This window comes from Phyllostomus discolor, chromosome X, assembly GCF_004126475.2.
Source record: "Phyllostomus discolor isolate MPI-MPIP mPhyDis1 chromosome X, mPhyDis1.pri.v3, whole genome shotgun sequence".
In the NCBI taxonomy this organism is placed as follows: domain Eukaryota; kingdom Metazoa; phylum Chordata; class Mammalia; order Chiroptera; family Phyllostomidae; genus Phyllostomus; species Phyllostomus discolor.
The window spans coordinates 27,655,216-27,681,380 of NC_050198.1; the positions used below are offsets into that span (position 1 = coordinate 27,655,216).

Below are 26,165 nucleotides of genomic sequence, written 5' to 3' on the forward strand. Positions count from 1 at the left end.
TCAGCATGCTGGGTCTGACTGAACTCCATCTGAGCACATCGGCCCACCCCTCATGGCACATCTCTCCTACTTCTGTCTCAAATTGGACTTGGCTTCAGAACCAGTGGAACAGTGAATATTCCTTGTGGAATGCTACCTGGACTGACATCTGTGCTGGGGCGAAGCAGCGGTATGACCGACCCAGCAATTAAGTTGCTACTCCATATGGGATGGCTCCGGGTGGCTTACAGCTGAGGCCATGGAGCTGGCTGGACCAGCTCCCCTTTGCATTGAGAACCCCAAAGGACAAGCCCATGTGGGCTGGACTCTGACAGGTCTGTGTCAGCCTCAGACTCTAGAGAATTTCTGGGAGGCACGGGATGATGCATAGGCTATAGTTCCTACTGGAGCCCTCTGGGTGTGTGGCTCACATGGGTGGCCTTACCTGCCTGGAAATTGGACTGGTCATTGTACTTGGGCATGGCCCTATTTGCCTGCTCCAGTTCAGAAAACTCTTGTAAGCTGGCCAACAAAATGAGAAGCATTTAAAGCATGACACCAGGTCAAGTGTACTCTCTGGTGGTATTATCCATTAGCTGTTTTTTCTTCTCAAGCTGCTTCTGTTGTCACTGAGACTGAAATAACTGCTTTATCTTTTCACCCTGGTCTTACATTGAATGCAACACATGATTCCTTAAGCCTGTTAAATGAAGTATATCAATTAAGAAAAGGAGCCTTGCAAAATCGTATGGCTTTAAATATGCTTACTGCATCCCAAGGTGGTGCATGTGCCCTAGTAGTAACAGAATGCTGTGTCTATATTCCTGATGTCCATTACAATGTTTGCCAAGCTTAATAGGCATTAGCCTCTGAGACCTGTGCCACTGAGCGCCTGACAGGCAATCTTTTGCAGGGATGGTGGGCATCCCTAACCACTGAATGGAGGTGGATTCTTGCTGTCCTGGGTGGCAGCAGTTGTGTTTTGCTTACTTCTTGCTGTAGCTTGTACTGCTGTTGTGGGTTATTGGTGCAGGGCTCTGCCCTTCTCATTGTGGGAACCTTGCAGAAGACATCTTCATGTAGATTTTGCAGTGAGGAACCCAGAAGTGGTAGGGTAAGTGGAGGCAATCTGGCTTCCTCACCCAGGTGCCTGGGTAATTAAGGGAAGCAGTGTTCCCATAATCTTGAAGGGGCCAGATAAGTAGTGTTCTCATAGCCTTGAGACTCAGTCCAATAAACTGTCTCCAAAACATGAAGTGGGCTCACATGTGCAGAATCATGCTATGTTATATAATTTTCTGGCTGGAAGCTGGCTTTGTTCTCCTCTAGTACTTAAGGCCATAGGGGCTTCTCAGTAGACACACACAGCTTGCAGCATGCATGGCTTTTCCACCCGTGAATAAAGACATGTCAAGCATACCCACAGCTCCATCCATTTTCTTCTATCTCCCAAAAGCTAGAGTGGGCCTGCCAGACCTTGCCAGGCTACAGCACAAGCATCTTCTTGGATCACAATGGCTTGAAACGGGAAACAGCACAAGCATCTTCTTGGATCACAATGGCTTGAAATGGGAAACCAACCTCAAGGAAAATACTCAAAAAAACATTCAAATATATGAAAACTGAATAACATGCTAATAAATAATGAATAGGTTAACAATTAGATGAAAATAGAACTCAAAAAGTTTCTGGGAACAAATGAAAATGAGCACACAACAGCCCAAAACTTATGGGACACTGTAAAGGCAGCCCTGAGAGGGAAGTTCATAGCAATATGGGCCTATATAGGAAAGAGAGATATTTCAAACAAACAACAAAATCCTACATATACAAGAACTAGAGGAACAATAACAAACAAAGGTCAGAGCAAATGGAAGGAGGGAAATAATCAAGATCAGAGCAGAATTAAATGTCATAGAGACCAAAAGAACAATTCAAAGAATCTATAAATCCAGGAGTTTGTTCTTTAAAAAGATAAACAAATCAACAAGCCTTTAACCAGACTCATCAAGAAAAAAAACAAAGTGAAAAAATATGTAAAATCAGAAATAAAAGAGAAATTACAACCAATACCACAGAAATACTAAGGATTGTCATAATTACTATGAACAACTATATGCCAGGAAATCTGACAACCTGAGGAAAAGAGACACCTTTCTGGAAACATATAATCTTCCAAAACTGAATCAAGAAAAAGCAGAAATCCTGAATAGACTGATAACAACTAGTGAAATTGAAGCAGTTATCAAAAAACTCCCAGCACACAAAAGTCCTAGACTAGACAACTTTACAGGCAAATTTTACCACAAATTTAGGAAAAAGCTAACTCCTATCCCTTTCAAACTATTCCAAAAAATTTTCAAAAGGTGGGAATACTCCCAAACTCATTTTATGAGGCCAATATTACCTTATTTTCAAAGCCAGGTAATGAAACAACAAAGAAAGAAAACTACAGGTCAATATTGCTGGAAAACATGGAGGCTAAAATCCTCAAAAAAATATTGTGAAACCAGACCCAGCAATACATTAAAAAATCATACACCATGATCCAGTGGGGTTTATCCCAGGATGTATTTATAGTATAATATTTGCAAATCAATAAGCATAGTATATCACATAAAGAAAATGAAAAACAGAAACCACGTGATCATATCAATAGATGCTGAAAAAGCATTTGATAAAGTACAGCACACATTTGTAATAAAAATCCTCAGCAAAGTGTGAATAGAGGGAGCATACTTCAACATAATAAAGCCTACATATGAGAAACCCACAGCCCAACATCATACTCAATAGGCAAATCCTAAAAGCTTTTCCCCTAAGATCAGACACAAGACAATGGTGTTTTCTTTCACTAATTTTATTCAACATAGTTTTGGAAGTTCTAGCCACAACAATCAGACAAGAAATAGAAGTAAAAGGCATTCGAATTAGAAAGGAGGAAGCAAAGCTGTCATTGTTTGCTGATGACATGATAGTGTACATAGAAAACCCTATAGACTCCACCAAAAAACTACTCAACCTAATAAGTGAATTTGGCAGAACAGCAGGGAACAAAGTCAACATTTAGAAATTGAAAGCATTTTTGTACACCAACAATGAAATATCAGAAACAGAAATCATGAAAAAATCCTATTTGCTATAGCAACAAGAAAAATAAAGTACCTAGGAATAAACTTAACTAAGGAGGTAAATGACGTGTACTTGAAAAACTGTAGAACACTGAAGAAATAAATTAAGGATGATACAAATAAATGGAAGCATATACCATATTCATGGATTGGGAGAATTAACACCATTAAAATGTTCATACTACCCTCTGGCTGGTGTGGCTCAGTGGATTGAGTGCCAGCCTGCAAACCAAAGGGTTGCCAGTTTGATTCCCAGTCAGGGTCCATACCTGGGCTGTGGGACAGGTCCCCTTAGGCCAGGTCTCCAGTATGGGTGTGTGAGAGGCAACCACACATTGACAATTCTCTGCTTTTCTTTCTTCCTCCCTTCTCCAAAGGGAGAAGTCCAAAAATAAATAAATAAAATAAAAAGAAAAACCTATTCATTTAAAATTGATGTCCATACTACCAAAAGTAATTTATAGATTCAATGCAATCCCTATTAAAATACCAATGACATACTTCACAGATCTAGAACAAATATTTCAAAAATTTATATGGAATCAAAAACAACCCTGAATACCCTCAGCAATCTTGAGAAAGAAGAACAAAGTAGGAGGGGTCACAATACTTAATATCATAGTATATTACAAGGCCACTGTAATCAGAACAGTGTCTTGCTGGCATAAGAACAGACACATAGATCAATGGAACAGAATACAGAGCCCAGAAATAAACCCATGTCTCTATGGTCAGTTAACATTCAACAAAGGGTGCAGAAGCATAAAATGGAATAAAAATAACCCCTTTGATATAGGTATTGGGAGAACTGGAATGGAAGATGCAAAAAAAAAAAAAAAAAGAAAAAAAAGAAAGTAGACCAGCATCTTAGACAATGCACCAGAATAAACTCAAAATGGATAAAAGACTTAAACATAGGCTGTGACACTATAAAAGTCCTAGAGGAAAACATAGGCAATAAAACTCCTGATATCCCATGCAGCAATATTTTGGCTGATAAATCCTCTAGTGCAAGGGAAATAAAGGAAAGTCTAAACAAATGGGACTACATCAAACTAAGATGCTTCTACATGGCTAAAGAAAACATCAGCAAAATGAAAAGAGAACCAACCATATGGGAAAACATATTTGCCAATGATAACTTGGATGAGGGTATGATCTGCAAAATATATAAAGAACTCATAGGAATCCACACCAGGAAGACAAACAATCCAATTTAAAAATGGGTAAAGGACCTGAAGAGACACTTCTCCAAGGAGGACATACAGAGGGACCATAGGCATATGAAAGGATGCTCAACATCACAACCATCAGGGAGATGCAAATTAAAGCCACAGTGAGATACCACCTCTCACCATTCAGAAGGGCCATCATTAACAAATCAACACACAACAAGTGCTGGCAACTTTGTGGAGAAAAGGGAACCCTAGTGTGCTGTTGGTGGGAATGCAGACTGGTGCAGCCACTGTGGAAAACAGTGAGGGATTTCCTCGAAAAATAAAAATGGAACTGCCTTTTGACCCAGCAATTTCACTGTTGGCATTATACCCTAAGAATCCTGAAACACCAATTCAAAAGAACCCATGCACCCCTATGTTCATAGCAGCTTTATTTGCAATAGTTAAGTGTAGGAAGCAGCCTAAGTGCCCATCATTAAATGAGTGGATTGAAAAACTGAAGCATATTTATACAATGGAATACTACACAGCAGAAAGAAAGAAGTAACTCCTACTTTTTGTGATAGCATGGATGGAACTGGAGAGTATTATGCTAAGTGAAATTAGCCAGGCAGTAAAAGACAAATATCATATGATCTCACTTACAAGGTGAACCTAATGAACAAAACAAACAAGCAAAATAGAAGCAGAGACATGGAAACAAGGAACAGATTTACAGCAACCAGAGGGGAGGCGAGAGGAGGAATAGAGGGAAAGAAGGGAAGGGTCTAATCGACAAGCAGGTATAAATACCCACTGACATGGACAACAGGGTGGGGACTGACTGCGGGAGTCCGGGCTTGGTGGAGCAGGGGAGAGCAATGGGGGAAATTGGGATACTTGTAATAGAACATTAATAAAAAAAGAAAATTCAAAAAGTTAACTTGGATAATGTTGGAGTGAGGGCAGTAAGAAGACAATCATTGTAAGACATTGCTATGAGGTATAAATTTACATGATCTCTTGGGCAAGTACTATAATTTGGTAAAGTCAAAAAGTTTTAAAATGCTTCTACTTTCTTACCTAATGATTCTGTTTTTAGGATTCTACTTCAAAGGAACTCTGACAAATATTGACAATGTTTTATGCATGAAAATGTTCATCCCATGCTATATCATATACAAATAGGAAAGTACTAAATCCATAATGTTGGAAGATAATGGTTAAGTAAATAATAGCCCATGACATGAATATATTGTAGTTTTTAGAACTTAAAATGTATGCATTGTGTAATTATCTGAGTATTTCATATTCATTTTCTCATTGATACCTCACTACAATGGTACTGGATATATTCCCTTGGCTCTTCCAGGTGCACCAACAGCTCTTCTCTAGCCTGTTCTGTCCCCTGATGCTTGACCTATAAGGACTGCATGAACGGCTTCCCTTGCCTTCTAGCTTCTGATTAGGTTAGGTCAATGGAGAAGACCAGCCAGAAATAGGAGGAGGGGAGGGAGGAAAGGGATATTGGATATTTACTTGTCCTGGCTCCCTCTTTGAGGGTTTCCTGTGGGCTCACTGCCTCTCTGAACTAAAAGCCATAGCTTGAGTCAGGCAGCCCTGCAACCCTTTCCAAAAACCTCCGTTGCCAGGTTCTGATTACTGCTCTCTTATAGTAATGGTTTCTTCCTGTCACCAGTCTGGTAACAGATGATTCCTTGTGGTTTTTCTCAATTTTGCCCGTATCTTTTAATATACTTTTTTAATGATAACTCTCTTTAAATAATCTAGAGTTTGCTGTTTCTTGCTGGAACTGATATAATTTATGAGACTGTATGGTGAGGAGACACGCACAGAGAAGTTAAATAATTTGCCCCAGGTCACACAAGGGAGGAAATAATATTTGTACAATATATGACAATTATTGCTTCATTTATCTATTTTAAAATAACTTTTATTCTTTTTATTACAAAAGTCATATGAATATACAATACAAACAATAAAATGAATAGAGAAAATACTCATATTTCTACCCATCTATTTCACCCATCATTTAATAAGACTTCAATATTTTTACCTCTAGCCAAATTCCTGTTTTGAATCTCAGGCTTACTCTATACCTTCATGTAGATGTCTCAAAAGCACTTGAAACACAACATGTCCAAAAACATGCTTAAGATCTTCCAAATCCTAGTGACAAGTCCTATCAATTTTACATGTAAATTTCTCTAATATGTCCATATCTCTCCAGTTCCACTGTTGTTCCCCACTTTAGTCCAAGACACCATCACCTCTTCTTTGAAGAATTCCAAAATTTGGTATCCCTGTATGTATTTACTCTTGTCCTCTTCAACCCATTATTCACAAGGTAGGCAGACAGACCTTTGCTAAATGCAATCTAGTCATAATTGCTCACTGCTTAAAATCTTGCAGTGGCTTACATTGCTTTGGAATATACGCAGAGATTGTGCTATGGCCCAGTGGACCTCAGTACCTTTGTCTCTGTCTTCTCCCCTTACTATAGCTCCATTGGCTGACTTTCAGCTACTCCAGTGAACAATGCTTCTACGAATGCCTGTACCTTGCCTTTGCCCACATTGTTCCCTATTTCTGGATTCATTTTTATACCCTTCCTCCCAAAGTTAACCTCCCTAACTCGTTCTTATTACTGTGGACCTTTGCAATACAACATTGATTAGAGTCTGGATTGACAATCAAGCTTGTGGTTGTCCATCTTTTCTACTAGCTCCTCTAGTGTATGATCAATGAAGGTCTCCAACTGCCTTGTGTCACCTGTGTATCCTCTGTACCTTGTCCTGCACCTAGCACATATATGAAATAAAATATTTGAATGAAAAAAAACAGGAAAGCCCTGGCTGGCACAGCTCAGTGGATTGAGCGTGGGCTTCGAACCAAAGTGTCGCAGGTTCGATTCCCAGTCAGGGCACATGCCTGGGTTGCAGGTCAGGTCCCCAGTGGGGGCCACGTGAGAGGCAACCACACATTGATGTTTCTCTCTCTCTCTCTCTCTTTCTCCCTCCCTTCCCTCTCTAAAAATAAATAAGTAAAATCTTAAAAAAAAACAACAGGAAAAAGGGGAAATTTAGATAGTATCATATTTGAAAGAGCTGAATTCTTTATATCTATTATTTCTTCTTGTTCTGCTTCAATGTCTAACAAGATAAAAATGATACCTATTTACCCATAAGTTTCAAATCCTTTTCTAGATAAGAGCTATTGAAACTGGATGAAGACTGAATCTCCATTCCTTCCAGTTTCTTCAACAAAATATTATTTGATAGAGAATGGGATGAGGGGTGAGTGGAAGATAGGTTTATAGGTGGGAACAGATAGTAGTTAATATCCTAGAGTTCTCATTATTTACTTTGAATTTATGTCATAATTACATCTATTTTTGAGGGTTCAGTGATGGCAAATGCACGTCTAGTTGGAAAAAAGCAGAAAACTTAAGGAATAAAAGTAGCAAGACAAGAAGCTTGCTGTACAGTAAAATATGTACATTAAATACTCCTCTTTTCAGTAGGATGAGGGAACATGTTTTTTGTTTTGTTTTGTTTCTGCACTTTAGCCATTGCTTGACCTTTACTTTTAAAGTGAAGATCCCACTTAATCTGTGATAGCTGAGGTGTTAATTTTCTCGCCTACTTGCTTCAATTTTGGTTAAGCACTTCGCTTGAAAAAAGTCATGGAAAACCAATAATTGCCAAGTCTCCTCCAAATGATAGCTACCTCACCTGGTCCCCTCTCTAGCTAGGGCGTGAGGCAATGAAGCCCTCGCCCGGCCCCTTGTGACGTCAAAAATGAGCTAAACCAAGTGTAGAGGCAGATCTGCTATTCTGCGTTCTAAATTCGCTTCCTTAAAGTACCCAATTCCTTAAGCCTACCCTGGCCCAGTCTCTTTGCAGTTAAATAGTACGAATAAAAGCACTAGGTTAAAACTCCTACCCGGCCACACCCACAAGCTAACTCAGCCACCCACCCACAGCAGTGGCTTCGTCCGGCCACGTGACCACTTAGAACGCTCCAGCCCGACGCTCTGCCAGGAGCTTTTGGAGTAGGCGGAGCCAGGCCGTAACAACGTGTGGCGTTCCTGGGTTTAGGCTCCGAGAATGTCCGAGAGGCCGGCATTTGTAGGGGAGGGGCAGAGAAGACCGAAACACAAACCTCCAGCAGGCACCAGGACTTTGAGCTCACTGGGTGGTGGCAGCAGGAGTGAGCCAGAGGCAGAACCAGCGCCCGAAGTCGGGACCACTTCTGACCAGATCCCGGCCCTGGCATCCACATCCGGGTCCGGTACCCAATCTGAGTGGCGGACCGTTTCTTATTTGTCTTCCAGCAGCCAATCTAACGCTTCTACACCAGATGCGGACGATTCCTGGAGCTCCAGAACGCCTTCTCAACTCAGTCCCAGTACTGGCCTAAGAACTGATACTGACTCTAACATCGGCCTTTGGGGCTTTCCCGCTTATGGCCTGACCAACCAGACCCCCTCGTCAGGCTCCCGCTCCAGCAACTTTGAGGGGGTTGCCCCCGACTCCATCCCGGGCGCCGACAATCTTTGGATGTCAGTACCTGAACTTCCTACGACCAATAACACTCCCCAAGGATCTGTACAAGGAGCCATCCAGCCCTTGATGCCTGGCTTATTCAGGGTAGCAGTACCACCAATACCTCCTATACGCAGTAACACTCCCGAAATATTAGTACCTGGCTACACCCGTTCCTCATTGTTCAGCTCTTCCTGGGATTCAGTGGAAGTACCTCTGACACCAAATAACACCCCGCGGGTGTCATTATCAGAGTCCATCCAGTCCTCAGTAACCCGCTCCTCCCAAGAATCTATATGTGGATCTTTCCTATTCTCGGGCTCCTCCAAAGCGTCTATCCAGGCCCTTGCCCCATCCTCAGTGCTCAGCACTCCACGTAGTTCGGTACAAGAACGGGTCATGCTCTTGGGCTCCTCGCTAGAGTCCCTTCAGGGGTCCCCCTCGGTCTCAGAACGGAACATCCCGCAGAGTTCCATACAAGAAACTGTCAGTGTCTATCACTCTTCCCGAGGGTTGGTACGAGACTCCAGCCCGCCCTCAGCGTCCCGCCTCCTCCTGCGTTCCGGACAAAAACCTGTTACACCGGCGAACTCCTCCCTAATATTGGCACAAAGGTCCTCCCAGCGCTCTGGACCAGATACTCGTCAAATGCTGGTGGATGGATCGGATTCGCCCCAGGACTCTCCCTGGGTTTCAAAACAAGCATCTGCTCCGCCCTCGGGGCGGGGCTCCGCCTTGCAATCCAGGGAAGAATCGGCTCCGCCCCGGAGCTCCCGGGGCGAGTCAGTAGAAAAGTCCGCAACGCCCTCGGCCATCCTCCCTTCTACACTCCAGCCCGGCGAGACTGTCAACCAAGACATGGCGAGTCGGGAGAAGGCGAGCGCATCGGGCAACGTGTTCGACGTGGTCGTGATAGGTGGTGGCATATCAGGTAAGTGTGAACCACAACGGTAGCCGGAGGGGCCCTGGTGGCCCGAGAGTAGATTCGCTGTAGCGCCCGGACGTTTGGGGAATGGGGATTGTCTCTCTCCTGCATTCGAGAGTGCAACAGTGGCCTCTCCAGCCCCCCGCCGAGGCAGGTCAGGAATGGGGTTTGTGCTAGTGTTGCTGATGGTGTGAACTGGGAGAGGCAGGAACAATACTTTATTACTACTATTAAATACTAATGTTTAATTAGCTGTTGCTGTGCAGTTATATTTAACACTTCATGTGAATTTTCTCCATCCTCAGCAGTCCTGACAGGTGGGTAATATATTCGCCTGCATTTTACAAAACCGAGAAACCGAGGTCTGGAGCATTTCAAGTCAAATCACCTAGCTGGCAAGTGTCTAAATGATTTTCTCCTACTTAAGAATCTCACTTCTAATTCCTGAGGTGGCTGCTTTGCCTCACTGATTTCAAGCCCTTTTCCCTAAAAAGCAAAGGACATCAATATGTGGATTTATGTAGTATTTATGTACTAATAGTATTATTCCAGTCCTTCGCTTTTTAAAGCACCTTTCCTTAGAAAATTTGGTAAGTGAAGAGGAAGAAGGAAGAATTGGTAAGGAAAAAATGTTCAAATATATGGCAACAAATGGAAACTAGATTTTTGGTGGTGAGCACAATAAAGTGTATACAGATATCAAGTAATGTGACATATTATAATATAATATAATAATACACCCTAGGGTTATAATATACTAATATACCCTAGGGTTAGGGTATTGTATTATTATATTATAATATTATCTACAATATAACATTTATACATAACATTGTAACCTATAATATAATTAACCTGAAACATATAATATTATTAACCTATCTTACCACAACAAAAAAGAACAGTACAAAAAGAAAAAGAGAGAGGGGTAGGCTTTTAGTTTTAACACACCCCCACCACTTTTTTATAACTTGAAGGAAGATGTAGGGCATTTATTGTCCAAAGGGAACACATTTGTGAAACTGGAGTCAAGATCAGGTTAGGGCATGCCTTGTTGTGTCCTTTAATAAGAGCTCCTTCCCCCCCTCCTCAAATTATGTCCTGGTGAGCCTAGGTTGCGCTGGTCCCGGCTTGGGCTTGTAACTGACCAATGGAGTGGTAGATGAGGCTTTTCAGGATCATCCTGGAAACCTCATCATGACTAATATATTAAATTGTCACTTATGTTGTCATAATTAATATAAATGTTTGAAATTTACAAATTGTGTTTTAGTCCTAGCTAGAATCCCACACTAATCTGTCCACAACCCAGGAGAGGGTTAATAATTTCTGAAGTATACCTGCAGGATCTGATTTAGAAAGAGGAAGAAAGGCAAGAAGGACGTAATTAGGGTGACCCCACAGTAGCCATTTTTATATATAATCCTTTTGAGAAGACTCTGAATATGTTTACCAATTAATTTTGTGTGAACATAGTTTTTTATTTGGCCTGTTGAGGGTAAACAGTCTTAATTACCAGAGAAATAATTAGCATAAGCTGTTGCTTTTACAACTCCAGCCAGTGCCAGCAAAAACATGCATGTATGTTGGAACATCAGAGGAAAGTAGATCCTGGTGGAGAGTAAGAAAAAGAAGTATTTCCCTTGCTTTCGTTCATTCATTTATTCATTCACTCACTCAAGTGCCTGCAATGAAGTGGACTGGTATTTCCAAAAACCTAGAAGCAATATGATGTTTGATCACTGGAAAATAAATATGATGATATATTGTGTAAATTGATTAGGATTTCTGTCTTCTCTCCCATCTCCATACTATCCATATTTTACAATTCAGGGTTCTTTCTGGGATATTATTCTTGTATTTTGCTTGTTCTGTGTTCCCATATTTCTTTAGGAGCATTTTGTTTTTAATTTTTCCTCTGCCTAATTACTTGCTCTTTCTCCCTTTCCATACATGGATTTACCATGCAGCTGATGACCCTTGTGCTTTATGACCTTACAAATGCAGGTCCCTTTTTGTTCTCATTCTAAATAAATAACCAGCTTCATATTGAATCTTGTATTTGTAATTTTGCATTCTTTTTTCTTAAGGAGAGCACCCAAATTCTGTGAGCTTCAGGCCCCTCAAAACCTGGATTTATCCATGGTTGCTATTAATTAAAAATTAATTTTTTAATTTCTATTTGGGGGAAGAAAAGGGAATTTCTTACACAGGGGCTCACACTCCTATTCCAAAAGCCAGCTTCCAGTCCATCAGTGACAATGGAAAAGGCACTGGGCTTCCTGTCATATCATCTCTATCAGTAAGATTTGTGTCATTTTAACACCAAAATTGACCAGAAACACTGCCTTATGACTGTAGTGCCTTCCCAGATGGTTCATAGATGCAACTCTGGCTCTGGATAAACCTTGCACACAGAGTGGGTGTTTTATTAGCAAATGAGAAAGGCATTACTTCCCAAGGGTTCTTAAGAACTCAAACACATAATTTTCTGTGTGTTTAGAAGTATCCCATGAGTGACTTACTAGTCCCTCTGTTGGTTGTAAATGTTTTGGATGTTTCTTATAACTTTTGGCAGGACTTGTACATTTTACTGTGTTACCAGCACACTTCAAATATATGACCAATATGTATCATCTGCAGTAATACTCCTGTTATACAACAAAATAGCTTCCAGAAGAGTACAAATTCTAAATGACATTCCTCAAAAATCAATTCCTTATCAGCAGAATTATCTTTCATTTTGTGTATCTTTGACTGCATTCAGAATAGCAACATCTTAATATAACTCCTTTTTGCCATTAAGATACATAAAACAGAGTATATCCCAAAGCTACAAAATCTCTTTTTCTGTACACTCACCAAATAATTTTTTTATTTCATTACATTATTTTTAAATATTTATTTTATATTTTAGAGAGGGGAAGGGAGAAAGAGAGGAGGAGAAACATCAGTGTGTGGTCGGCTCTCTCATGCCCCCTACTGGGGATTTGGCCCTACTGGGGACTAGGGCACAACCCAGGTATGTGCCCTAGACTGGGAATCAAACCATCGACCCTTTGATTCACAGGCTGGTGGTACTCAACCACTGAGCCACACCAGTCAGGGCCCAATCAAAAAATGTTTTATAGTATGTTAGTAGTTGAGAGGGGGAAACCCCCTGTTCATTTGTAGTAGCATAATGGTATCTTTTACATGCTCTCACCTTTGTCCGTCATCCATCATCTATCATCAAGTCCTTTCTAAAAGTCCTTTCATGTTTTCTGTAAAACTATTAGATCCTGAGTTTTTTTCCCACACTGATTGCTCCTTTGCTATTCCTTTCATTGTGCCCATATTCTTGTGAAATTCTAGTTTTGAAATGGCCTCAAGTTTTCACTGTTCATTATTTTTGGGCTCTTACGTACTTTCCTCCTCTCCTTCTCATTCTAGGACTATAGCTTTCCCTTATCTATAGAGTTCTTAAGTCTCCAGTTTGAATCCTTTCCTTCCTCTGAACTCCTGTCATATAGCATATATGTTCTTAGATTTATTAAACTTGAATGTCTTGTTCCTCATATTTTACATGTACCAAAGCCTCCTTGCTCTTTGATCCAGCTTCTCCACTTCCTTGACTCTTTGGCACGACCACCTTCCATCATTTTTGACACATTGTTTTCTATAGCATCTATACTCAGCCAACAGATCCTGCTAGCTCCTCTCAGGCTCTTCCTTTTCTCAATTCCCAGTGACACCTCTGTCCCTAGGACAGAAACTTGACCCCTTCAGCTCACGAGGATATGAGCATCTTCCCAGTGGCTACCTTTTACTTTGGACTTTCCTTACATGTCCATCCTGCAATGTTCTCCCAGACATGATTTAAAAAAAAAAAAACACAACTTTTTTCATCACCTCACTCCTCTGCAAGACCTTAATTGTCTATTACCAGTGCTTTAAGCTCCCCTGCACATCTCCAATTATCTGGCCCCACATTTATGGACAAGTAGAATTTCCCACTATCCTCAAAACCAACTTAAGCTTCAATCACTCTGCTCTCTTGTCCTCCTTGCTACACCAGCTATATTTTGCTCTTCCATTTCTTCCCTGTTTTTGTTTTTCTTAACATGGAAGTTCTTTCTGACCATCTGCATTTTATCTATTTTCCAATATCTGATTAAGGGTGCTTTCCTTGATCAGTGTGGCTCTCCCTTGATTTTTCTTTCACCTTATAGAGCTTATAATCTATATCTAACAATTTTAACTTATTTTCTGTCTCTATTCCTTGATTTTATTTTAAGTATAGTGGGTCAATTGCTGGCTTTAGGTGCTAGTTCTTACTCATGAATTGATGCAAAGGTAACAAATGACAGAAACCTAGTGACATAAGATTTCAAAATCTGCCCTTAACTGAATATTTGTGAATTGGCTCTCTTTAGGGAGAGATTAAAAAAACCAACACCAGGGGACAATACATACTTCAGAGTCTTTGGGCAAAAGCAGTTTTTAAATGGCAGTCTATCTAGTCCAATCACTCAAGACTTCAATCCTCTAGATAGCATCTCCTTAGTGATTATCTGTCTGTAGCTTTGAACACATTTGGAAAAGAGAATGCGCTATCATTCAAAGTCGCTCATTATAAATGCTGGTGGCTCTGGCGCCTGGAATTGGTCAAGCATTTTTGGGAGCCTCTACCATATGCCAAACACTGTCTAGATCACAAGGAAAGAGGTATTATATATAAAGATGAGTGAGTAGTGTCCCACCTTATCCTCTTGTAAGAAGTTATCAAGTGGGAAAATAATTGACATTAATGCAGTGAGAGAAATATTAATGTTACAAATATAAACAAACTGCTGGGACCTGGAAAGGTAAGTAGAATTTTTAACGGATGGAGATAAGAGGATGAAAAAAACAGGAGAGACTGGAGGAGCACAGATACTGAGTCATGAGACTGATCCATACATGAGCAGTGTTTAATTTAAGCCTATGGCAAGAGCTCCAGGGAAGGAAAATAGTTGCCTACTGTGCCCTAGGGATATGATCCTGGGGGTCATTGAGATCATTCCAGTGTGCTACATCTGCCGTTGATTTTGGTGCCTGGGTGAACTATGAATGGTTAGTGAGTGCACAGTGAAAACACTTTAGTCATAACAAGGGATAGTCCTTACTGATTAAAAAGTTTTTCCATATTTTTTGAAATGAAATTTCAAGTGTCATATATTAAAAGATATTTCTGAATAGTGTCTAAGCAATAGAGAACTCATGTATATTTTTTTATCCATGAGCGGAGCTCCACTAAAAGAATTGAGAGCACTAGCCTCCCTGAACTTGGTGCTGTGTAAAATCAGCAGGGATTGAATCTTTCTGTCATGAGCCAGAAAAGCCATTGTGCAAGAAGATTGACTGATAGTGTTTTGAATGTTAACAATTGAGTGTACAACATACCACAATTTCCCTTTTTGACATATTTTACCCTGATGTCACTTCTGCTAAAGGCATTTTAGACATGTTAACCCAGAACTTGGAAGCACATATTTGTGGCTTTGTTGTAGTTAAGAAAAGCTTACATTAAAAATGCCACTTTTTTTGGTGCCTTAGTTATTTAGATACTCTGAAGTTCAGTGCAGGCTGAGCATTAACTTTCTGCTTTTTAGGATATTTCTTTGCCCCTATTTTGGATTTTTTTCTCAAAAATAAACTAATACTTTTACTTTATAAACTTATTTTTATATTGAACAAAGAATAGAAGAAATATATTTTGGAGGGTTCTGATTTTTTGATATCTTCATGGTTAAATGAGCTTTAGGGTTTATCTCACATTTAATGGGCAATTTTGGCATTTTGCCAGTACTGATTGATTTGAATCTATAAATAGTCCTCAGCTAATATGAAAAATATATGTTAATTAAAATTTAATAATTTCAATAATAATTAGATAAGTATTATTACCGAAATAGCTATACTTCTATAATTTTATATTACTTGTTTATTTTTAATAATAATTATATTATTATAGTATAACTACAGTATAATTGGATCACAGAGACAAATTATTAAGAAAAAGGAATGTGGAAGCCTGCTGTTGGTGAATATTGGGTCATAAAATCTTTGTGCAGGTGTGACATAAACTTATTTTCTATATGACAAATCTTGCCAGTATTTGGATCAGGTATACCAAGAAAAATTGAAGTTATAAGTTTCACATCACTTGCAGGGGTTTGCAAGAGTGTAGACATCCAATTACACTTGCTTCAAGTCTATACTTTCATATATACAAAATGGATAGATTTCATAATGGTGGTGACTTCTCATTTTTAATTGTGGGTTATTAGAACTGCACAAAATGAATCAAAAGAAGTTCATTTACATTTTTAAATGCTGTAATGTTTGAGACAAGTTGATTATTAGGACTGTTTTATCTTCTTATTTTGAAAAATATTTCATAGTTTTACCAGCAATTTGTATTTTCCTTGGATAATGTATTCCTCATTATGTTGTTGTCTAACATTATGAATCAGGGAAACTTAAAATCTTCGAACCATGATTTTGCCAACTAGTAAAACTAGATATTGGGTTAAGTTCTATGTGTATAGCTTCCAGTATCTTTTTTAGTAATTGGCAGCTTCTTAAAGGTCTGTCTCTTCAGCTTTCTCTTTCAGACTCTTCCTTAACATTTTCTTCATCCATTTTGTTTTCTGGAAATGGTTTGCATCATGTCTCATATTGATATCCTACACTAACTTAAACCAGGATTTGGGTCTTTCTTACAGGTTTTCATTCACACTTTCCCTGTGGCTCCTCTGAGCCTTAGTTAAAAGCCCTTTTCTAGTTGTTGCTAGGCCAGAGTAATTAAAACCCCACTTTGCAGCAATATATAATCAATTCATTAGGTCAGAGTGTCCATAAAAACATAAAAAACAGATTAGCTTTGAGAGTTGACTTATGTTCAAGGTTACAGAATTGCAGCCTATAAAAGTTCAAAAGTACTAAAACTGAGATTCCAAGGATCAAGTGAATTACCATATGCCACAAAATTCTTAGTGGCATAACTTGACTTTTGGTCCCTAAAATATTGGCCATTAGGACAGTGTTCCTTCTATACCCTGCCTCCCTGGGCTTACTCTATAAGGTCATTCATAGAACTGTAGTAAACCTTATTGTTGCTTTACTTTGAGGCTTGATGGTCTAAAACCTAGTAGTGACTATTGTTATACAGCAATTTATACTTTAGAATATATTACATGTAATGTTACTGATTCATGAACATTTAAATGAAAAATATGGGGTACTCTATGTCAAATGACCTTTATATAAATAATTTCTTTCTTGAAGAGTTGTTCCTAGCATGTGCAAGATAGTACATAGTGATTGTTTGAATAGTTTAGATAAGTGGTTCTTAACCTTTTGGATCAAATGTCCCTTTGTATATCTGATGAAAGCTATTAGACCTTTTCACCAAAAATATGCATATTTATATGGATAGACTTTTTTTCTGCAACAAGCCAACATCTGATGTTATGTAAATTTTTTTAGTATCACTGCCCCTGTAGTGTTTATATTTTGGGCTCGTACTGAAATGTCACAAAAGTGGTAATAAATAAAAATTAAAGGACTTATTAGGTCATTAAATAGTTACTAGTAATGAATGTGTAAATAGGCAATGATAAAAAGTCAAGACATCCTGGTTGAGCTACAAAGTACCTTCATTTTCCACATTAAGACCATGATAAATGGAACAGTGAGCCTGACATGGCTTGAAAATAAATAATCTGTGGAGCCCTGGCAGGTGTGCCTCAGTGGATTGAGTGATGGCCTGCAAACCAAAGGGAGCTGGTTCAATTCCCAGTCAGGGCACATACCCAGGTTGTGGGCCAGGTCTCCAGTAGAGGGTGTGTGTGAGAGACAACCACACATTGATGTTTCTCTTCCTTTCTTTCTCCCTCCCTTCCCCTCTCTCTAAAAATGAATAAAATAAAATCTTAAAAAAATAAAATAAAAATAAATAATCTGTGGAGAAAACATTGGTGAAGAAAATGAAAGTCTGTGGTGGTTGATGTGATTTTTTTTTAGTAGTTTTCTAAGACTGGTATTTACACATCCTACATATTAAAGTGAAGCCATTGTTGCTAAATACTGTCATGTACCACTTAATGACGGTGGTTATGTTCTGAGAAAGGCATCGTTGGGCAATTCTATTGTTGTGTAAACATCATGGAGTATACTTCCACCAACCTGTGTGATACAGCCCACTACACACCTAGACTATATAATATACCACCATCATATATGCCGTCTGTCATTGATCAAAATATCATTATGCAGTGCATGATTATACACACTTATGGTTTAATATGCATGTGTAATAACTTATAAAGTTAATTGATCACTGAAGCATTTGACAAAATTCAGACCCAAATGAAAGAGTTAAGTTCTCTACTTTATCTGTCAGTTCATTTCGGTCTCTAGCAATCATGTGAGGCACAGGACCCCTTCCTTATAGGTAGTAACAATGAGCCTGAAGTGCTCTTGGTGCTTGAGATTGGTTCAGAGGTTCAGTGGTGACACAGAGAAGGGAATAAGAAATGAGTGATGGGGAAATGATTTCATGGAGGAAATGGTACTTGACAGAAGTGCTGTGGATCTTGGATAAAATCTGAAATGTAATGAAGATGACCTTTTAGGTAACCATTTCCAGGTTAAATGAGTTCACTGTGACCTGTGGCTTAAATCAAAACCCTTTATCTTGCATTTATTTGTCCATTCATTTAATAAGTATTTCTTAATTAAGTGGTCACTATATGCCTTGAGCAAAATTTATGATTTTTGCTCTCTGTTTTCCTGCTTTGGGAATATTGCTTTTGAAACTTCACTCTGAGCTGATGTTTGATGATGCTTTTTATTGTGCTCAGAGTATTCAATCCGAAAATCCAAGCATGCAGTTATATAAGAATTTTGTCAGTTGGGGCCACTTCACTGAATCATAGAAAATTTACTAAAAATCTAGTGTGATGTATACTATACACATTCCTAGGTAGTTACAACTGTCAAAGTTGAAGAAGCATGTCACTTTTAAGAATGCATGGAAAGAACTAAAAGAATCAGCAGAGCATAAGCCAGAGCTACATTAAAGCTTTATTTTACTACTCTGAGCTTGTGCTCTAGGCATTGTCCACCTGGGACCTTGTCTAAGGTAGTTTATTACTGTAAATATTTGAATAATATTTTAAGATATGAATAAGCTTTCCTAAAGTGTGTTCTGAGGTTTTTTCTTTTTTAAGGCAGATGGTAGAGAAATGCTAAGTTAAACAGGTGCCTTCAATATAGGACTTGTGAGGGTCTTTAATATGCCAGTGCACACCATACATTTTCCAGAAAGAGAAATAGTATGAGATATCCCAACTTCCATGAGCATTGATACTTTTCATGGAGCATCTTGAGGACTAGTGTTCCATAAAATATTATGGAAACTACTGTTTTAAACCACAGTGCATCTTAGTGTGCAGAATCCAAGGACAGAAGTGTGGTGCACCCTTGGTGTATTTTAAACTTCAATGAAAGAATAGGATGAAAAATGAATTAAGAAATAATTGCATTCCCTAACTTGGGTGAGATCCATTTGTCTAAAGTGAAGATGAATGCTGAACAATAATCAAAGAAATTGGGGCCGTCTAGACAACCAGTCTATCCAATTCAGGACAAATTAAAGTTAATTGTTAGTTTTTATCTCTTTATCATTTGAGACAACACTGTCTTTGAGCTTACCAAAAGGGTTAGAAGATTTAGCATTTTCAAAAGCAGAGAATTGTTTCTGAAAGGAAGCAGAATATACAGATGAATATACGGATAGATAAATGGTTGGATGAATGGATGGATAGATAAATGATAGATAGATGATAGATAGATAGATAGATAGATAGGTGATACAAATGGTTGTATGTACTAAACAAATGTGTGTGCATGTTATATTCTCTGTTCCTTTTTGCTAAAAGTTCAATACTGGTTCAAAGACCAGAAAATGTACTAGTAGTATTTAGAATCTGCTGAGTTTTAATATTTCTATTGTGCCAGGTGGCAATGTGTGCTAAGAAAAAAAAAACAGGATAACAGGATCAGATGATTATATCGCTCATCTATATTCACAATAGGATCACTGGACATTTTTATTTTGTGAAGAATGCACTATACTTCAAGGTTTGTTCTAGTTAGGGAGTGGAGAAACTAGATTGTTTGTTGTAGAAGGAAAACCAAATTAAGAACAGACAGTGACCAGAGGGGAGGTGGGAGGGTATAATCGGGGAAAAAGGGGAAGGGGTTTCAGGAACAACTATAAAGGACACATGGACAAAACCAAAGAGAGGTAGGATCAAGGGTGGGGAGTGGGGATAGCTGGGGTTGAGGGGAGTGGTGGAGGGAAAATGGAGACAACTGTACTTGAAAAAAAAATGAAAGAGAAGAAAGAAGGAAAGGGAAGGGAAGGGAGGAAGGGGAGGGGAGGGGAGGGGAGGGAAGGGAAGGGAAGGGAAGGGAAGGGAAGGCAAGGGAAGGCAAGGGAAGGGAAAGGAAGGGAAGGGAAGGGAAGGGATGGGATGAAGGGAGGAAGGAAAACCAGAAATTTAACAGGAAAAGATGGCATGAGTGAAATGGACCAATTTCTGTTTTTCTGAAATAGAGCATTGTGAATGTGCTTTAAGAGGTAACGTAAAGGAAAGATCCTTGGCGAGGTAAAGAAGGCAAGAATAAGTGTGAAGCTAGGTTCTACAGTGACAAGATACTTGAGATTTATATCTCAGGAAGCAAAGGACTATTTCCTTGAAATCTTTTCTTTCTTTTTTTAATATATTTTATTGATTATGTTATTACAGTTGCCCCATTTCCCCCCTTCACTCCCCTCCACCCTGTACACCCTCTCCCACCCATATCCCCCCATTTAGTCATGTCCATGTGTCATACTTATAAGTTCTTTAGCTTCTACATTTCCCATACTATTCTTACCCTCCCCCTATCTATTTTCAACCTACATTCTATGCTACTTATTCTCTGTACCTTTTCCCCCTCTGTCCTCCTCCCACTCCCCTGTTGCTAACCCTCCATGTGATCTCCATTTCTGTGGTTCTGTTCTTGTTCTAGTTGTTTACTTAGTTTCTTTTGGTTTTGCTTTAGGTGTGGTTGTTAATAATTGTGAGTTTGAGTCCTTTTACTATACATGTTTTTTCTTTATCTTCTTTTCTTAGATAAGTCCCTTTAACATTTCCTAAAATAAGGGCTTGGTGCTGATGAACTCCTTTAACTTGACCTTATCTGAGAAGCACTTTATCTGCCCTTCCATTCTAAATGAGAGCTTTGCTGGATAGAGCAATCTGGGATGTAGGTCCTTGTCTTTCATGACTTGGAATATTTCTTTCCAGCCCCTTCTTGCCTGTAAGGTCTCTTTTGAGAAATCAGCTGACAGTCTGATGGGAACTCCTTTGTAGGTGACTGTCCCCTTATCTCTTGCTGCTTCTAGGATTCCCTCCTTCATTTTTACCTTGGCTAATGCAATTGTGATGTGCCTTGGTGTGTTTCTTCTTGGGTCCAACTTCTTTGGAGCTCTCTGAGCTTCCTGGATTTCTTGGAAGACTATTTCCTTTGCCAGAATGGGGAAGTTCTCCTTTATTATTTGTTCAAATATGTGCTCAATCTGTTGCTTTTCCTCTTCCCCTTCTGGTACCCCTATAATTCGGATGTTGGAACGCTTAAAGATGTCCTGGAGGCTCCTAAGCTTCTCATTTTTTTGAATTCTTATTTCTTCATGCTTTCCTGCTTGGTTGATTCTTTCTTCCTTCTGGTCCACTCTATTGTTTTCAGACCCAGTTTCCTTCCCTTCACTATTGGCTCTCCGTGCATCTTCCTTCATCTCTTTTATGGTAACCTGCATTTTTTAATCTAATTTCCACCCAAAATCAACCAATTCCGTGAGCTTTCTGATCACCAGTGTTTTGAACTGTGCATCTGATAGATTGGCTGTTTCTTGGTTGCTCAAAAGGATGAGTCCTGGGGGACTGATCTGTTCTTCTGTTGGCGACATATGTCTCCCTGTTTCTCTCTTTTTTTTTTTTTTTCCTGGTCTGGTCGCCCTTGTTACAGTGAGGGGCGGAGCCTTAACTGTTCACCGGGGCTGGGCACCCCAGTCACTAGATTGTGACGTTATATGTGGGGGGGGGTGTGGAGGCAGGGGCGGGAGGGAACAATGGCGGTAGCTCTGTTCTCCTGGGATCTCAGTCCCTTCTCTGGGATCCTGGGTTGTGAGCTCTGTCCTGGTCCACAATCACCGCCTCACTGGGTCCGCCAGCCACTGCTTGCGTACTCAGGGTCCACCACTTCGTTCTTGTGTGCCCCAGATGGCTTATGCACCGAGTTCGCACCAAGTTCTCCCCGACCTCCGCGCGCCGCCGACCCACGCCCGCCCGGCTCCTCCTCTCCACCCCTCGTACCAGTCTGGATGAATGGGTCTACTTCAACTTCTTGGCTGTCCAACTTCCATTCAAATAAATTCTCTGTCAGTTCTGGGTGTTATTCTGGCTCTAAATTGTTGTTGTTCTAATCGTGGTTGTGCGTGGAGGTACGGTGCATCCACCTATGCCTCCATCTTGCCGGAAGTCCCCTTGAAATCTTTATTGAAGAGTTTTTTAAAGTTCATTTTATTGATTATACTATTACAGTTGTCCCATTTTTCCCTTTTATTCCCCTCCATGCTGCACCCCCTCCTACCAACATTTGTCCCCTTAGTTCATGTCCATGGGTCATACATAGAAGTTCTTTGGCTTCTCCATTTCTTATATTATTCTTAAATTCCCTCTCTCTATTTTGTACCTACCATTTATGTTTCTTATTCCCTGTACCTTTTCTCCCCATTCTTCCCCCTCCCACTCCACACTGACAACCTTCCATGTGATCTCCATATCTGTGATTCTGTTCCTGTTCCATTTGTTTGCTTAGTTTGTTTTTGTTTTGGGGTTCAGTTGTTGATAGTTTTGAGTTTGTTGTAATTTTACTGTTCATAGTTTTGATTTTCCTTTATTAAGTAAGGCCCTTTAACATTTCATATAAAAAGGGCTTGGTGATGGTGAACACTTTTAACTTGACCTTATCTGGGAAACACTTTATCTGCCCTTCCATTCTAAATGATAGCTTTGCTAGATAGAGTCATCTTGGATGTAGGTCCTTGCCTTTCATGACTTTGAATACTTCTTTCCAGCCCTTCTTGCCTGCAAGATTTCTTTTGAGAAATCAGCTTATAGTCTTATGGGAACTCCTTTGTAGGTAACTGTCTCCTTTTCCCTTGCAGCTTTTAAGATTCTCTCCTTATCGTTAATCTTGGGTAATTCAATTATGATGTGTCTTGAGGTTTTTAAATTTTATTCTCACCCAAGTACATGTTTGTTTATTTTAGAGAAAGGGGAAAGGAAGGAGAGAGAAAGGGAGAGAAACATTGATGTGAAAGAGAAACAATTGATCAGCTGCCCCCTGTATGTGCCCTGACCAGGAATGGAACCCACAGGCTAGGCATATACCCTGAATGGGAATTAAATCTGTGTCCACTCATTCAGTTTATGGGACAGCACTCCAATCAACTGAGCCACACAGCCAGGGCCATTGTAGATGTTAAATCCTTCTTTGGATACACTGTGTGGGTTAAATCATTTACTATACCATTGCTATGGGAAGAGTAGCCATCTCAGGATGCTGGAAGCAGTGCAGAATCTGTGGGAACACAGTTTTCATGGGCAATGGTTTTAAGAAGCTGGAACTTGGTTCAAGGTTGCCATGGCAACCTCAAAATGCTGGCTGCCTACTCTCACCCAGGCTCTGCTGATACAATAATTAGGACTATCATTGCCTGAACTATCAAATGAGGTGTGCTTTTAGTAGAGTTGCTCTTTTTTTAAACCTCCATAATCCATTAACCTACTTTAATTTGGTTTTTGTAAAATTCAAATGATTAAAGAGAGAGAAATCAGGAGAGGGATTGTATTGTTTTAAAGTCATCATCCCTATTTAAAACACTTGAGTTGCAAAATTATTAAAAATTTGCCTTGCTATAATCTTCTATTTTCCTATTTTCTGGTTTTTGCATTTTGAATGTAGTCAGATTCTTTATCCCATACCACATACATGATAACCTCAAAATGACAATACCAATACTAGTACCAATGAAATGGTTATTGAACAAAATGTTTGCTGTTCTTTTTTGTTTTTAAGATATATACCATTAGGAGTGACCTATCAAATTATCAGGTTGAAAAATCACTTAGAATAGTTCATCTCCTCTACCATTGTTATACCTGTGATTTAGGTATCATTTGTATCATTTTACTAATCTTATCCCTGGTGTCATTCTTTTTCCTCTTTCACTCTAAAGTTCTAACTAATGATTTTTTTCTCCTTGAAGTATATTTATCTCTGTAGTCTGCTTCATATTTTTTGTAATAGGAGTATAAAGATAACTAGGTATAAAATACCATTAGAAGTAAAAAATGTATATTTAAAACTAAGTGTGTACACACATATATTTTCTTACTCTGTGAGCCGAGTGGGTCTAGAAGCAGTGACACCCCAAGTAACAATGGGGCACACCTAGAGCCCAGATCTTGGTTTCTAATAAAAGGAACAAAGGCTAATGGGAGAAATGGCTGGTTCTAGGATCAGGGCAGAGAGAGACAAGATGAGGCTAGAACATCTTGTAATGCCAGAAATTAAGGAAGTACATAGACGCATATATACAAAAGTATGGGAGCATGTCAGAGAGACACAGGAGACAATTGAAACAACTCCCAGTGACCAAAGCTAGAAGAATTTGAGCAACAAAATAAGTAATGTGGTATTGGATTATAACTCAAAGTGTAAAACAGCTATTTATAAGTCCATAGTCATATAAATACATTATTAAACACATAAATAAATGGGGGAAAAGAGACAAATCTCCTGAGCAGAAGAATTCAAAATAATTTATGTCCATACTTCATCCTCAAGGAACTAGGATATAACTCCCCAATTCTTTTTTTAATTTTTATTTTTCATTATAGTTAATATTCATTATTATTTTGTATTAGTTTTTAGATGTATAGCATAGTGATTCGATAATCATATACTTTACAAAGCAGTCCCTCAATATTTCCAGTCTCTACCTGGCATCATACATACTTATTACAATATCTTTGACTATATTTCCTATGCTGTACTTTATATTCCTGGGACTATCTTGTGGCTACCAACTTGTAGTTTCTGGTCCCTTTACCTTCTTCACCCAGCCCCCCAGGCCCTTCTGGCAACCATCAGTCTGTTCTCTGTATCTTCTAAAGTGTAGGTTGTGTAAAGACTTCTGCTCAGAGTATGGCATGGAAGTCAGGGGTAACTTTTACATTAGAAAAACCTGGCAAACAATAACTCAGCTAGTTGGTCAAGATTAACATCAATGATAAGTAATGTCAATAGCATGCACCTTTGATATAATGTTAATTCACAACATTTCCCCACTTTTCTGGTATTCGTATACTGGTTTAAAATCAAGCTTTTATGAAAGTTTTTATTTACAAGTGAAAACATGTTCTCAGCTTTAAGTGAATGAATTAAGTATAAAACATAGTATCTACCTTTGGTAACTTTAAATGGAGTGGGGAAATCATGATCTGGCAAGCTTGTAATACAAGTATTACATCAAAGGAAGTGATTGTAAGGGAGTTTTAAGTTGAGAAAAGCACAGATATACTGAGATGTAGCCAGGGCAAGTTTCCAGGAAAACTTACTCTCCTGTTTATACAATCAGGATTTCTGGAAGAGGTGCACAATAGACTGATTAAAGGTGCACCAAGTTCTCTTAAATGTGATTTGATTATTTTTGAACTACAAAATATATATTTAAAAAATTATTATACTTTGCTCAACCACCCTTTGATAGATAATATATAATTATATATAATTATATAATATAACACATAATAAATATATAATTATATGTAATAATATATTATATATTTATATTTTATATATCTTTATATAATATATAATATATAATAGATTATAAAGTTAATCACAGTGCAGTCAGAATATATTAAAAAGACAGAGAAAAATCAATAGATTCTGTATGATACCCTGCATTAATTTTATGTGTAGATCTGATTAAATCTTGGATGTTTCATGTTTAGATGTTAATGTGTTCCTTGAGTCTGTTTCTCTTTTTTTTCCTTTTAGGATTATCTGCAGCTAAATTGTTAGCTGAACTTGAAGTTAGTGTTTTGGTTTTAGAAGCCCGGGACAGAGTTGGAGGTAGAACATACACTGTAAGAGTAAGTAATTTAAATACTTATATGTAATATCTCACATAAACTAGAAGCAGGATCCTTGGAAGACACAGAGCTAGAAGAGATCTCAAAAGTTCATGCAGTGACGC

The 26,165-nt window shown here is 38.9% G+C and overlaps 1 protein-coding gene across 1 annotated transcript in view; it reads left to right on the forward strand.

Moving 5' to 3' along the window:
- Positions 1-8,331: 8,331 nt before the first annotated feature.
- Positions 8,332-26,165, forward strand: part of LOC114504692 (amine oxidase [flavin-containing] A-like) — a 69,852-nt gene continuing 52,018 nt past the window's right edge. The window contains exons 1-2 of the mRNA XM_028522515.2: positions 8,332-9,766; positions 25,967-26,061. Of these exons, the coding sequence (XP_028378316.1) occupies positions 8,398-9,766; positions 25,967-26,061 (1,464 nt within the window). The 5' untranslated portion in view covers positions 8,332-8,397. The remainder of the gene's footprint in view (positions 9,767-25,966; positions 26,062-26,165) is intronic.